The 16232-nt window shown below is 36.7% G+C and overlaps 2 protein-coding genes across 3 annotated transcripts; one reads left to right on the forward strand and one right to left on the reverse strand.

Moving 5' to 3' along the window:
- The first annotated feature begins 488 nt into the window (after positions 1 to 488).
- On the forward strand, positions 489 to 6069 carry LOC145048510 (DENN (AEX-3) domain-containing protein). Of its 2 annotated transcripts, XM_078997026.1 has the most exons (19): positions 489 to 640; positions 849 to 1504; positions 1621 to 1824; positions 1925 to 2008; positions 2391 to 2450; positions 2595 to 2639; positions 3023 to 3222; positions 3307 to 3753; positions 3826 to 3919; positions 3994 to 4167; positions 4265 to 4354; positions 4486 to 4548; positions 4660 to 4734; positions 4805 to 4855; positions 4937 to 5017; positions 5105 to 5239; positions 5333 to 5440; positions 5514 to 5579; positions 5755 to 6069. In XM_078997026.1, exons 2-19 carry the CDS (start codon positions 1307 to 1309, stop codon positions 5818 to 5820), a joined length of 2241 nt encoding a protein of 746 aa, XP_078853152.1. In that variant the 5' UTR covers positions 489 to 640; positions 849 to 1306; the 3' UTR covers positions 5821 to 6069. The 2 variants fall into 2 exon arrangements, with proteins under 2 accessions (XP_078853152.1, XP_078853153.1); XM_078997027.1 differs by lacking the exon at positions 4660 to 4734.
- Positions 6070 to 7139: 1070 nt separating this feature from the next.
- LOC145048511 (Transducin/WD40 repeat-like superfamily protein) lies at positions 7140 to 10349 on the reverse strand. The gene is made up of 8 exons (XM_078997028.1): positions 9740 to 10349; positions 9315 to 9527; positions 9000 to 9200; positions 8789 to 8896; positions 8571 to 8708; positions 8246 to 8497; positions 7832 to 8152; positions 7140 to 7745 (listed from the first exon to the last, which is right to left on the reverse strand). The coding sequence occupies exons 1-8, from the start codon at positions 10241 to 10243 to the stop codon at positions 7578 to 7580; spliced, it is 1905 nt and encodes a 634-aa protein (XP_078853154.1). The 5' UTR covers positions 10244 to 10349; the 3' UTR covers positions 7140 to 7577.
- Between the last annotated feature and the right edge of the window lie 5883 nt (positions 10350 to 16232).

The raw sequence follows: 16232 nt of genomic DNA on the forward strand, positions 1-16232 counted from the left end.
ATAATAATATATTTTGGATTAAATTAATTTATATATAATACATAACAATGATAAAAGTTAAATAGTATAGTAAAAGATTTAAGTAAAAATGAAGATACAAGTTGAAGAGGTAATTCAATATCTAGGACCGAATGTGTAACATTTAAATAGAAAAATCGGAGGAAAAAAGATGAAAAAATGTGGGTCATCGCTCAAAATCAACCTATTTCTACAACTCTTTTTTAAACTAACCAACTTCTACAAACATTTTTCAAAACAAGCCCATTTTTAATAAAAAATAAAAAAAAAAAAAAAAAAACTGGAACTCGTGGCGTGTGTAGTACACTAAAACCTAGTTTTGTTACAAATAAAAGCATTTCTAAAAAGAAAATCGTTACATATATTTATATTTATATAAATAATATATTTATATGTGTATATATGCACGTGTGTGTATATATATAGAATTTGATCTATTTTGTTCTTCACACATTCCTTGTTCAATTTTTGTCGCAACCATCCAATTTCATCAAGCGCATTTCCTGTTTATCGTCAATCCATTTGCATGCTAATCAATCCAAATTTCTCAACATAACGAAAAAACCCTAGTAATTTCAAATAAGAAGTTCCACAAACACAGTTCATGTTCATGTCTATACAGGTACATAAGATTAATCCATTTGATTTTACGTTTCCATTCTCATAAAAAGATGTCGTTTCATATGAATTCATTGGCGTTTTCGTACCTTATAGTTTCTTTTCCACCTTTTCCCTATATCTTTTAGTTTTAGGCAAATCGAGATATTGATCTGCTTTAAATGTATATTGCGTATATTGTTTTTGACTCTGTTATTTGAATGCATATTCAGGATTGTGATTTGTGGAAGAAACCTCTCCCAACACGAGATAATACGTCTCTAACGATTCACGTTATTGGATGGGTTTAAGGTCGTGGTATTTGCATAAATCAAAGATCAAAAGAGGATTATACATCAACATCATGATTTATATGTGAATTATCGTTAGAGAGTTTTTCATTAAGTTGGTTGAATTTGGTGATTGATATACAACATCTTCATGGATATGGAAAGTGTATGTCATTAATGATCGATATAATAGAAATAGTCTTTATTTATTGTTGAAAGATTGGAATCTGTTCCAAGGATTAAGTATTACTAGCATGGTAGATGTTTCTAGGCTAGTGAGATGGAAGGAAAGGAAAGGAGATGGTAATCTGCAAAAGCGTTTCCAACATTAACAAATAATACAATGTTTGTGAGGTAGCAAATGCCAAATAGAGTAATCCGTGAAGCATAATATTCAAAGAATGACGACAGTAGGCAACCATAGACGATGTAGAAGCGAAATAGTGACATCATTAAATACTCAAAATCAAAGCAATGGTTTTCAACGATTGAAGAATCAGATGCAAAAAGCTTTAAACTGGGGTGGTGGCCAGGATTTCAACCAAGAGATTTTAGCTAATCAGAAACGCCAATGGAATCAGTTTCACTCAACATCCTCGGTAATATGTAAACCCCTAATTCATTTTAACATATTTTCCTTCTGATTGGTTCATATATATCATATATACATGCATATCATACAACTTATGTGAAGATGATGATGATGATGATGTAGGATGCCACCACAAAGTACCAAGATCCATCCTCGCTTTTTGAACATTTTCTTATAGCGGGTATCCATCCAAATGCAAATCTGGAGCCTGTTGAGGCTGCATTTGCTCATAGAAAGATATGGGAGGATAGAGCCGATAAAACAGACCTCATGGATCTCAAAGTTATGCAGTTTCGATCACCTCCAAGTGTCACAATGGAACCTCAGGTAATTAATCTTTTTGTAGCTAAAAATGTTTGATGTCATATTGTAATTTGTAAGTAAGTTTGCCTATAACTACTACTCATTTTGTATTTTTTACCTCCAGATACTTTTCAAGTATCCTCCAGGGAAGAGGCTATCTATGCGCTTAGGAGATTTAGCATCCTTTTGCTTTCCTACTGGTGTGAAGGTGATGTATTGCTTTGCTATATTTCATAAGAACAATGTATTCTTCCATCCAAATATTATAGTTATTTTGGCCTCATTAGTAGATATGATTGTTTTATTTTGGGCTAAATGCAAGAAATATCAACATACTTTCATTTCTTTCTATTACAACATTGTGCTTTCAGTTTCTTTTGCTATTAAGGCATTGTATTTTGCAAAATCTACCCAATTATAGCATTCAAAATTTTGTTTGAATATGCATTACAATGCGATAATTGAGTAGATTTTTTGTTTTTCAAAGTACAATGTTGTAATAGAAAGCGATGAAAGTAGGATACTATACTAAACAAATCAAAGAAAGAGCCATTTATCTATTTGTTCTTTAATTTGTGCTTTCTTCATAGGCATGTGTGATGGAGAGGACACCATCCCTAAATGAGCTAAATCAAGTCGTTTACGGGCAGGTATGATTGCATTGAAAATCTTTTTTTTTTTTTTTTAATTATTTTCTACTACGGTCTTATTTGACTTGCATTGACCACATGCATTAGCTCGCCTTTAGGTCCTAAAAAATAATTTTAACTTCTTTATTGTTTTTTCATGAACAGGATCATTTGACCAGAGATGACTCTGCATTTATATTTTCACTCAAGGCAAGTTGTATCTAATTCTGATATTTAATTTGTATATTACTTTTATTCAATTACTTGTGTCTGAGTTTTTTCTTGATAACCTACACCTACTATTTCCATACGTGTTAAATAATTTTCTATCAGTTATCCTAAACTGTTTTCTATGCTTGTTAAATATTTTTACTTATACATGTTTCACTTCACTAGGTATCATTTGTTAAGTTGTTAACTAATTCAACCATTACTCTAGTTACAAATTTAAATCTAAGAAACCCAATTTTTTCTTGGATGTCCCTTGCATACGAAGGAGAAATTAAAACCAAAATCGGTTACTATCTTAAAACTATTCCCAATTGCATCATTATTATTGATTGTTAACACTACTAAGATTCGTAAATTTACAGGTGGCAGACAATGCAACTCTGTACGGTGTGTGTCTACACACACAAGAATTCGTTCAGAGACCACCAGGAATGCTCGGCGCTGCAACCCCGCTTTCAAAAACATCCGGAAGAGGCAGTCGTTTTTTGGTCACAGCACCTCGCTGTTATTGTCTCTTAACAAGAGTCCCCTTCTTTCAACTCCACTACGAGATGTTAAACAGGCTAGTCTATCACCACTCCTTCATTCGCTTCAATCAAAACACCACTCACGCCATAATTAACTGAAACTATTCACTATAATCCAGTATTGTAGCACAGGAGCGCCAAAATCGAATCACACAGTTTGTAAGTGAAGTGGGACCTGATCGTTCCCTTCCAGCACCCCCACCGAATGAAGACCAAGAGGATGAAACTGAAACTACTGGTCAAGAAGAAGATCCAACCCCTGATCGCTCATGGATGGATGCTGCAATACCAGTCGACACCACCATAACACTTTCTGCTATAACTACAGGCATTATAGATGATACGCTAAATTCGCCTTCATGGTTTCAAACCGGGTCTCCTAGTGTTGCAAGAAAGGAGATGACTTATGTTGATGATTCCAATAATGATGCCATGGAAAAACGATGGGAGTGTATAGGAAAAATGCATGGCGATCATGATAGTGTCAGAAAGGCAGATGTTGATGCGTGTGTTATTCCGATGAACCGGACTCTTGAACGACATGGAAGCGTTGGGCCCTTGTTCAGGTAAAAAAGTTGTTACTACTTTTGTGGAATTTGACTCTGGGGTAATATGTTTTTTTTTTTTTTGGAATTTAGTTTAATGAAAGGCGTCTTATCAGAGGATGAAGGTGGGGTACATTTTTGTAGTGATAGAGATGCGACTAATAAAACGATCATGGAATGGGCTAAGGTGTGTTGATTTTGTTTGCTTATAAGTTAGTTTTATGGAGTAAATATAACTTCAACTAGTTTTGTTTATGATAGGAAAACAAAAATGACTTGCTACAGACTGTTTGCAACTATCATGCTTTAGGAGTTCCATCATATGGAGGTAAAATATGTTTCAGGCCACTCGAGAATCTACCGGCTATTGAATATTATAGAACTGCTTTTGCTTTTGGAGATCAAACTGTCGATATGTCAGAGATTCCCGATAAGGTACATTGGTAAAAGACGTGAATGCCCTTGCTAACAAGAGTCACTTAAGATTCCTCGTCTCTGCAAAAGACGTGGCTAACATGTAACGTTTTATTAGGTCAAGTTCAAGCTTGCAGCAATCGAGGAAGCCGTGTCACTATCAAATTGGACAACCATAACACTTTGTAGAGCTCTTTCTCTTGAAAATGTAATTCTTATTCTTGCACTCTGGGTTCTTAACTTGTTATTATAGTTATTATATAAGCATCTTATTGGAGAAATTTGGAGAAATATAATTATGGTTATGTAATGAGAGTATGATAATAACACCGATTTCAGGTTCTAATATTGCTTTCAGCAGTACTGTTGGAGAAACAAGTGATTATCACATCCCCAAATCTGGTAATAAACTGAAAGTTGCTAAAGTCATTTTAGTTTTAAATATGATTATGACATGTCATGTTTTGCTATTGGTTGAGCTTCATAATTGTTAACTGTAACATACATTCGTAGGGTGTCCTATCAGCCACAGTGTTATCTCTTATTCCTATGATTCTTCCGTTTGAATGGCAGAGCCTCTTTCTTCCTGTGAGTCATAATGAATCCCCCCTCATTCGTATGTTTCAAAGTTAAAAGTTTATTTTTGTTTTGTTTACAGGTTCTTCCAGGGAAGATGTTTGATTTCCTAGATGCCCCTGTTCCTTTTGTTGTAAGTTTCTAAAATACTAATGTTTTAAGAGATATTTAGTTGGTTATAAATTTTGTGGATGATGTGCATGTGCATGTGCAGGTGGGGATACTGCATAAACCAGGTGATAACAAGATGAAATCATCTAATAACCTTGTTCGTGTTGATTTGGAGACAAATCAGGTAGGTATAATAAGAGTTTTAAGTAAAGAAAAAGTATTTTAATTTTTTGTGATGCAATTAATTGATGATGGAGTTATACTTATACAGGTGGAAATGTCGTCCTTGCCAGCACTTCCTAGGCACAAAGAATTGATGACCAGACTAGCGCCACTTCATGGTAGACTATCATGTGACAAAACTGCTGCTAAAAAGTATCCGGTTTACAAGAGCAACAAATGGCAGGTGATTTTCTTAGCATTAGGACCAAAAAAAAAAAAAAAAAGTAAATTATTTTGTGAAGAGTAGAATAAGTTGGTTTACTGTGACCAATCACAGATTGAAGCTGCAACACATTTCTTAGCCGCTATGAGGCAGCACTTGGAGTCGCTATGTTCAAACTTGAGCTCCCATATCGTCCCTAATGTACAATGCGAGACCGACCCGGTAAGATCACTTATATCTGTTTCTATTACACTTAATTAGTTGATGACAGGCGTATTATATGATTTCCTTGCAGGCTAACCTACTTCTCAAGGAAAGCTATATTGATTCCTTCGCCTATAGGGACCAACGATTTGTCAGGGTAAGCCTACCTATTTCTCAATTCACATATCAAATATGATGATTCATATATATATATATATATATATATATATATATATATATATATATATATATATATATATATATATATATATATATATATATATATATATATATATATATAGGAAAATAATCCAAGACTTTTAATTTTGCAGGAATTTGTAGATACACAAATGTTCACGGTTCTATCGGACATTCGATTAGCCAGACACGTCGGTTAACATTCCATTCCAATCCTCTGTTTCTCGGATATCTATTCTTGGGTTGGGTTGGGTTGGGTTGGGTTGGGTTGGGTAGTGGTCAAAATAGGTCAATTTTTTTGACACTCTTCGGGTCGGGTAGGGTTAGCCCATCATACTTTTCCCGATACCTTTTTTTTTTTAATTATTTACTTTTATAAACAATTTGTGTATATTGTCATAAAATTTTCATTGTTATTATAAGAGTTGATAATATATGATTCTTTTGTAATTAAATTGTTTCTTTTTACACCGTTATCCCAATCGTTTATGTTGCTGCTACCTCTGCAATCCAGTACTTCCTATTCTTTTATTGTTAATATTCTTTTTCCAGAGACAACCTAATTTTACTATCCGGTGATTGCTTGGTGTGTAGTGATTCATTGCTACTTAAGAGGCTATAAAATGTTTTACGTTATTTAACAACAGCGTTAATAAAATAGAGCATCATGCATTTGGCAACAACATATTATAATTATTTTGATGGTCTTTGTGTTCAAGAATGGTGTGTGTATCTTTTTTAGGGTGATTTATGTATATACTCATTTTTCTTTGATCTTAAAAAAAAAAAAAAAAAAAAAACAAACAAACAAACAACAACAACTTACAAAGGTTTTTTTTATATGTTATTTACCATGTAGACACTCAATTTTGGATTTTGTTTTCCCCCAGGACAATAGTTTGTAGAAGTAAACCATAACAAATGTATTAGTGGTATATAAAACCACACCAAAAAAAAAAAAAAAAAAAACTATTAAGTGATTTTGTTTTCATTTTGGTTTTATGTGATACAATTTTAATTTATAACTCTATTCGTATCTGTTTGGCTTTACGTGATACAGTTTTAATTTCTAACTTGTAACAAAACAGTCATTCGTTATTTGTCCATTTTAAATAAAATGACAAAATAGCCATTCCTTCGATTTCAATCCGTTAAAAAAAACACATTAATATCAGCAACACTTCATCTACACATCATTATTCATTAAGCATCAATATGAGCAACACTTTATCCATTAAGTATAATTTATTGATATCAGCAACACTGATATCAACATCAGTAATACTTTATCTATTAAGAACCATTTATCTATTCTAAACCTAAGAAGGGGAAAAAGGCCTAAGGTTGTTCGTTGGGTCCTTACTCTTCCCAACCTCCTTATTTGCAAATTCATATTTTAATACCTCCGCCAAGACCAACTTTCAACTTTCAAGCAAGCACAGTGGGTAACCAAAAAATAACAAATAATAGAATAGACTACAAAACAGAAGCCTTCAAAACTAAACCATGAACCAAAATGTGAAAGAAAAAATAAATCCTTTAACAGAAAAAGAAGACCAATATAAGAATGGCAGGTTTCAATCCAATAATGCCAGCAGAGTCCTGGTTTGAATTCATGCAATCCAATCCATGACATGACACAAACACTCATTCATGTCCAATAACATATACATATACAATGCTTTTCCTATTAGAATCTTCGATCAAACATTGAAACCCTCATTAAGCCCGTTTACATATAACATAACTCAAGTACATCTAATCTATAATCATATTCCGGTCTGGGTGTTCCTAAGCTACATTTAACAAAAGTTTGCAGCAATGTCAAACAGGCTTTTCCATTTGTTCCGATCGAATGATAAGCATGAAAAGTAAGACATGGAATAGTAGCATTTCAAAACCATGGTCTTCATCTTCTAGGCATGAATCTTATCAATCATACCCAAACCCAATATCTTTACTTATCTTCTTCCTCGGAATCAGACTCCGCAAAAACGGTATTGGGCTGGGTCTCAGCATAAGCTGGAGCGATGAATTTTGGATCTTTTTTAGCCACATCAGCATACTTCAAGATAGCTTCCCGTGGATCTTCATCCATCCATGTTTCCTTAATCATCCCACCTTGCTGCAAAATACCAATACACCATACTTTTATGAGTAAAGAATGTAAGTATGTTGCAAAAAAATGTTTAAACGAGTAGAGTAGATTACCTTGAGAAGGTACTGTGTCAACAAGCTTCCCTTGGTTACACCAACCCTTCCACCAAAACCAGGCCCATTCATTGGAGCTTCGGGCTTATGAGACTTGAGCGGGTCTTTCAACATTTTCTCGCGCTGACGTTTGCGGCTCGGCTGGTCTCTAAACAACGGAAGCGCGTGCGGGTTGTGAATCACCGGCTCCGCCTGGAAATCATCAACAGACTTCTTCCTCGGAGCACGCGCAACACAGACAAGAGCACCCCTTGTGCTCAGTGTAGGATCGTATAACACGTGGGTCCCACCTTGGTGCTTATCACCCGCAGTTGCAAATATCTACAAAAACATACACAACTGTTTTTTAGTACAAAAACCATTTCAAGAATCCAAACCTGTTTTTTTTATGTGAAGTGAGAAGTGAAAACAGACCTGATTTAGCTTTGGGTGCCACCCACACTGCACGACGCTACATGTTGGTGATATCCCGACTTTTGATACGAGTTCAAGTTTCTCTCTATCAAACAAACATAACAACCCGCCAGTTGTGCTGTCCCTTTCAACAGATGTACCTGTTAACAGCAGCTGCTCATCGGGGCTAAATGCCACATTTGTTTGTGAATAGTGATTCGGAAGATCCTCAAATGACTTCAATACCGTTTTCATTTGCCTCAAATCCCACACCTCAAACAACCAAACCAAATCACCATCAGCATCTCCAAACTCAATAATAATAATATTAATAATAAATATATACCTTTAATGTACAATCAAAGCTTCTTGAAAGTAAAGTCCTTCCATCACTAGAAAATTTAAGACCGGTGATTTCATCCGAGTGAGCATTCGGAACATAAATGTCGGGTCGACTTCCCCATCCAGGCTTGATACCCCATATCTATATTATATTATATATCAATAAACTTATTAAATATAATAATATTATTGTTTAAATAAAGTTTTAAAATAAATTGGAACCTGTATAGACCCATCACCAATACCGCCTGCAATGGACTTTCCTTCACGGTCCCACGCACACGTGTTGACTGGAACCCTTCCGTGCTTTACAAGTTTTGGTTTTATGACCTATTCATACAAATAGAATATGGTCATATAATATATAACATTAGCTAAACATTGTAATTTGTTTGAAGAGAGCATAATGAATATTGAAAGTTGAAAGATGCACCTGTTTTTGTGATGTGAAGTCATTGACATCCCATATACGCAATGAACCATCCTCTGATGAGGTTAAAATGGTCTCTTTCGTCTTTGGATGCCATTCGCCACATGTCAATCCAGTTATGTGGCCTTTTGTATTCTTTAGATCACGAATATACATATCACCTTTAATAAACTCTCCCAGTGTCAATCCATCACGATCAAATATCTAAAAACAATTCGAATTGGAAATCAGGGAAATAATTACAAAGGAAAAAGAAATCCAACCTAAACTAAACCCTAAAGAAAGTGTTTTAGGGTTTAGGGTTTAAGATGTACCTACCTTGGCTTGAGCAGATCCAGTGACACACAAGAATCGATCAGCACTAGGACTCCAGCTTATGCTACGGACTTGGTGTCCTTCAGAAGGTTCAAGCTGTCGGAATGATTCCAAACGGGCGTTCATTCCTTGGAAATCATACATACGAATTGAGTAGTCATAGCTTCCCGAAAGTACTCTGGATCCAGAATGGTCAATTGCAAGAGCAGAAACAACCTGCATACACCAAATATCAACATGGAAATACTACAGCATAAGAACAGATGCATAAGCAGTCGAGTCATGTTAGATATGGGGTGTTTGGTTGTGCTTTCTGAAAGAGAATATCTGAGGGTTTTCAGTATTTTGATAGCCTACTTCTACTTAATCAATTCAGCAACAAGATTCTGATAACATAACATTGCAGTAACCAAAATCAGAAACGATACCTTGGTGTGACCCTTCAAAACAATCTCATTACTGAGAGGTATACGGTGCTGAACTTCTTGCTCACCATCGGAAAAGTCATCCTCGCTATCCGAACCCAACGGAGGCCGCGGTGGGCCAATGATAGGCTCGTCGTCGTCGTCGTCGTCATCTTGATCGGGCATCGGCCTAGGAGGCCCAATCATCGCATCATCTTCTCCATCAACAGAATCGGAAGACGGTGGAGGTCGAGGTGGGCCAATTGCCACATCATCATCAGATACAGTGCTGGGTTTAGGGTTTTTTTGGAGGGAATTTAACCATGACTTGGAGGATGAAGATAATGAAGGAAAAGGGGTGTCTTTGTTCTTGTTGTTAGTGGGAAGAGAACTAGAAGATTGTGAGCCATCGATGCCGGTGGTGGGGCGGCGTGTGGCGTTGTGAATTGATTCGATTGGGGTTTGTGATTTGGATTTTTTGCCGAAAGAAAGGGGAAAATGAGCCCTAATTCCGTCATCATCCTCCATTGATTTGTGCGTGTAGAGGTTTGTGACTTCGTTCTTTCTCAAAGAAATATCGGTGTCACAGTCCGGTCGGGGGTTCTGTTTTGCAATTAGGTCGCTTCAAAATTATTAATCAGGTTTTGCATTCTATTTTTTCCAAAAAAAAAAAAAATTTGACCCCTCAAAACATACAAAACATAAGCGAAACACTCCCTTTCTTAATTTGACCCCTTTCTTAATGTGCGTGTAGAGGTTTGACCCCTCAAAACATACAAAAAAATTTGACCTCTCAAAACATGCAATTAGGAGACTGTTGGAATAGTGTCTAAGGTTGCAACTATATTAGGCAAGTATATTGGAATAGTATCTAAGACTGCAACAATATTAGGCAAGTATTTGACCCGATTGTGCATGGTCCTTTTGGGTTGCCTTCACCATAGCAACTTGATAGGATGATTTATTAAGAGAGAGTAAATATTATTAGTATATTATGAGAATAATATAAAGAATAATATATTAATATAAGTCATAGAATTAATTGGAATTAATTTGGTGACTTAAAGAGATTAATTAAATAAGAGGGTATAACTTGTCAATTGTTTGATAGTTACACTTTAGACTGTAAATCCTTATGGAAGATAGGTTGGATGATTTCTAGGGCTTAGATAAGCCAAAATCGTCCAAAGGGTATCTAAGATAAGGATATGGATTAACTTAAAGTCTAAGTTATCCAATTAGGGTTTAAGCTGTAACCCTTAAGGAGTCTACAAGTATAAATAGACCCTATGGCTGAGGGAATTCGGTACCCCATCTAAAGCAAAGATACTCTGGCCGAATTCCTCCCCTCTCCTCTCTCCCAAATCATCCTCCTTGCTATTTGGTGTTTGTAAGCCATTAGAGGAGTGACAATTGTGACTCTAGAAGCTCCAAGACAACAAGATCAACAAGGAATTCAAAGGTATGATTCTAGATCTGTTTCAATATTGTTATTACACCTAAATAGTCATTAGAAGTCTTGGATTCAAAGCATGTTTGATTAGAAAGCCTAGATCCAAGCATTAGGGTTTTGCATGCGCACATAGGAAAGTTCTTATGGCTAAAACCCATCAGGTATCCTGGTATATAAGATGATTTTATGTTAGTGACCTGTTAGGTCGGTATCCTGGTATATAGGATGATGTGATGTTAGTGACCTATTAGGTCGATATCCTGATATATAGGATGATGCTATAATTAGTGATCTGCTAGATTGGTTTGAATGTTTGTGCATGCTAGCTAGCATATGATATTTATGTGATTGATTATTTGATTGCGGGTGGGTTGAGGTGGTCTTGCTTCGTGCTCTAGACCAACAAACCCAGGGCGGTCCGGATAAACCGCAGACCCATCAAGGCGTATTAGTCAGGCCAAAGGCTCGAAGAACGATCCAAATAGGCTGAAAGCCCAGGAGGGTAGACCAGACATGTTGAAGGTTCTGAGAGTGGGCCAGATAGACTGAAAGTCCGGTAAGGGCGATCTAGTCATATTGAAGACTCTATATGCATATTGTTTGTTATGATATTGTTTTGGTTTGTATGGCGTTGGTATTTTGGGGGAACTACTAAGCTTCGGGCTTACAGTTTTGGATTTTGTTTTCAGGTACTTCGGATGATCGCAGGAAGTCGAAGGCTTGATCGTGTACCTCCTCGCATTTTATGATTCTGATTTATGGGATACTCTGATATAAAACTATTTTAAAAACATTTTATAACAAATAATGGTTTTTGGATGCTTGAAAAAATTTAAAATTTTCATGTGTAACACCCATTCAAGCCAATTTAAAACTTTTCAAAACATTTAAAACCAACAATTATTAGTGAGTTCCCTCAAAACATTTAAAATAGTCTAATATCAGAATTTTCCTAAAAGCATAAATAAAACATGAGGAGTTATACGATCACGTGTTCGCCTTGTCGCGATTCCCTGATATACCTGAAATAATAAACTGAAACTGTAAGCCCGAAAGCTTAGTGAGTTCCCCCAAAATACCAACCTCATATAACCATAATTGTATCATATCAACAAATACGGAACAACATGCATAATAAGTCTTCAGTCTGACCGGACCGTCTCGCAGACCTTCAATCTTTCTGGACCGCTCTCCGAGCCTTCGGCACGTCTGGACTGCCTCTCAGGGTCTTCAGCCTATCCGGACTGCTCGTCGGGCCTTCGGTCTGACTTCCATATCATTTTGGGTTTGTAGTCAATCCAATTCGCCCTGGGTATGTTGGCCTTCAGCACAAAACATGACCACCTCAACCCATCCCAAATTAAAACAAACATGTGCACATAACTATCATACATTATCATACATATATAACAATCAAACCGGTCTAACAGATCATATAGCATAACAATACCTTATAACCAAGACACCAACCTAACCAGGTCACTAAGCATAAACATAACCTCATCCTAACTACCAGGATGCAAACCAATAAACATATCATGTCATAATTGGATACAATCCATAAAGGGCCAACCTTGGTGCCTTAGACCCTATTGATATAGTGAGAATAACTCATCTCGCAAGTAGTGCTGAAATACTGTAAATCTCTGACCGTTGTCTCGCCGAGAATCCCAAACTATTACACAATAAACACTAATTTAATACCCAAAATAACCTTCTCGACTGAAGGTCCACACCGTTCATTAAGTCCATCCTCTTTATTGGGCCAAGGCCGAAATACCCGGTCCTTGACTTGAAAGTCCATATACAAAGCCCATTATCGGCCCAATTTACTAAATTAGGCCCAAATTCCTAATTGGGCCTTACCTCATGATCCACTATCACCACTGGGACCAAAATATCTTATTTACACAAGTCCAACAAAAGGCCCAAATCCATTAAGTCCATAAACAACCCAAAATCCGAAGCCCAATTGACAAAGGCCCAACAGAGGACGTACGTGGGGCGTACTCCTCTGGTAAACGGGGCGTACTTGTCCAGATGTTGACCACCATCGGGGTGGTTGACCCAGTATGCTGGGCATACTAGATTTACGTTGGGCTTACTCAATAATTTGCCAAAACCTTTTTAAGTGCTTAATAGCTTAAGCACTTAAGCCCAAACTTCAGATCCATAAAGTCATGAACTGTATCACTTTGGACGTCCATAAAGTTCTTAATGCTTGGTCTTAATCCGTTAAGACCTTATTTCTCCATGCATGGGACACGTACAACTAATGGGACCTCATTTTTATCACTCAAGGTCCCTTCAAGAGTCTAGAAGGACAACCCATTTCGTCCAAATCACATCATGCACCACCGTATGGATTTTGGGACAAGAAATGCTTCTATTAAAGTAAAATGGTGAGATCTATGCATATATGCATAAAGTTTGGAACTTTATACCTTCTATAGCTTCTCGAGCACAAGCTAACTTCAGATCTATAAGCTTGATCTTCTTCTCCAACTCTTTGATGCAATACCTTCCTCTTAAAGCACTCAAGAACACACCAAATAAGCTTAAACACATAAAGGAAAGGATATGGTTTGGGGAAGACGAGTATAATATGTGGAGGCTAAGGTAAAGGAGGTTTTGGTGCTAATAATGTTACTTATATAGGCCCCAAACCCTAAATATTAGGGTTTCACCCTGATATTAGTATGCACAGTGTACATAAGTGTACGCCCAACGTACTAAGGCGGACCTTAGTAGGCTTAGCGTACTCTTATGTACGCACGTCATACTCCCTGTTGGCCCAAGTTTTCAAACTTGGCCCTTAAACTTATCGTGGCTCTTCACTTCCAACCCCAAGGACTATAAATGACAAGGTAATGATATAAGAGGGTTCGGAAATACCTGCCAAATCTCGGGATGTTACAATTCTCCCCTGCTTGACTTAGACTTCGTCCTCGAAGTCTGTTGCGTCAGATAGATACGGGTAATGCTCCTGCATCTCGGACTCGGGCTCCCACGTCCACTTGGATCCCCTCCGATGCTCCCACTATACCTTCACCAATGGTATCTCCTTGTTTCGTAGAACCTTCATTTTCCTCTCTAGTATGGCCACAGGCCTCTTTACGTAATTCAGGTGCTCATCGACCTGAATATCATCTAACGACACCACTGCCTCCTAATCCATAATGCACTTTTGCAATTGCGAAACATGGAAAGTGTTATGGATCCGGCTAAGCTCCTCTGGTAGCTCTACCATGTATGCCATTTTGCCAACCCTAGCAACAATCCTGAACGGTCCAATGTAGTAGGGACCCAATTTCCCCCTCTTCCTGAAATGGATCACATCCTTCCAGGGTGAGACCTTCAGGAGTACCATATCACCCACCTGGAACTCTAACTCAGATCGGCGTATGTCGGCGTATCTTTTCTGCCGACTCTGAGCGGTCTGCAATTCCATCACCCTGTGTTCGACCTCACCCCCAACAAGTCGGGGTGCGCCATCTCCACCCATACAACAGCTCGAAAGGCGGGACGCCAATGCTGGAATGATAGTTGTTGTTGTAGGAGAACTCTGCAAGGGGTAGGTATGAATCCCAACTCCCACCGAAGTCAATAACACACGCCCTCAACATATCCTCGAGGGTCTGGATGGTCCACTCACTCTGACCGTTGGTCTGCGGATGAAATGTTGTACTAAAATGCAGTCGTGTGCCCAGTTCCTCGTGGAACTTCTGCCAAAAATGGGAGGTGAATCTAACATCTCGGTCAGAAACAATGGAGACCGAAATCCCATGGTGAGCGACATAGACATAACTCGGAACGACATAGACGGTTAAAAGAGATTATAGTACCAACAACGCCTAATCCAACAAGACATAACTCGGAACGACATAGACGGTTAAAAGAGATTTTTTCTGGAGAAATAGGTGCATTAGTTGGAACTATTGTACATGCGGTTGTACCCGTTGATCAACAAACTCGTTATAGGGAAGAGGAAAATGATAATGTTTTCAAAATGTAATAGGAATTTGTGATTTTGATATGATATTCACCTTTGTTTGGGCTGGATGGGAGGGTATAACACATGATTCAAGAGTTTTGAAAGAAGTTGCATTCAATCTGACTTCTGGATTTCCATTTCCTCCATTAGGTTTGTAATTTCCATATAACTTTTATTATCTATCTTCTTTATATAATACGTGTTACACTCATTTACAGATAAATATTACATTTGTGACGCCACATATATAAACACTTGCGGGTTTATGTCTCCATACCACAATACTAGGTACTGGTTAGTTGATTTTCGAAGAGGCAGACCTTTAACTAGAGAAGAAAGTTTCAATTATGCTCATACACAACTTAGAAATGTTATTGAGCGTGCTTATGGTGTATTGAAGGTGAGATTCCTAATCTTAAAACAAATGACTCCTTATCATTTTACAATGCAAAGAGACATAGTCATTGCTTGTGTTGCGGTCCATAATTTTATAAGAAAATACAATATAGAAGATGACATGTTTACAAATTTTGAGAACACTATGGTTACTCCTGACGTCCAAGGTGGATGAATTGATAGAGAAAACATATAAGATATAGAATGAGGTCCAAAAACCGTTTAATATATGCGTGTTTTACGAGATTAGATTGCAAATCAACTTCTTTCACATACTTTACATTAAATTATTATGTTATTTTAAATTTCATTATGTTTTTATTTGGATATTAAATGATTTATGTTTAATTTACGTTTTGTATGCCAATTTTTACTTGGATTTTAAATGACTTATGTGTAATTTATATTTTGTATGACAATTTGTATGTTTTTATAATTATTCAACAACTTCATCCATCACTATATAGAACAACATAGTAAAATTGTTATTTTTCATCGGTCAGCACATTCAATCAGATGTACAATAAAATAATATGATTTCTTACTTAATCAGGATTTCTGATATAAACAGACCTTTTCCAAACAGTAATTTCTGAATCAGCAACTATCAAACTGGATTAAACATATTTTTGAAACCTTCCCGCGATGTGTTTAATTTACCCTAAGTAAAATAA

Source organism: Lactuca saligna, chromosome 5 (genome assembly GCF_052625555.1).
Source record: "Lactuca saligna cultivar CGN05327 chromosome 5, ASM5262555v1, whole genome shotgun sequence".
Classification (NCBI taxonomy): Eukaryota; Viridiplantae; Streptophyta; class Magnoliopsida; order Asterales; family Asteraceae; genus Lactuca; species Lactuca saligna.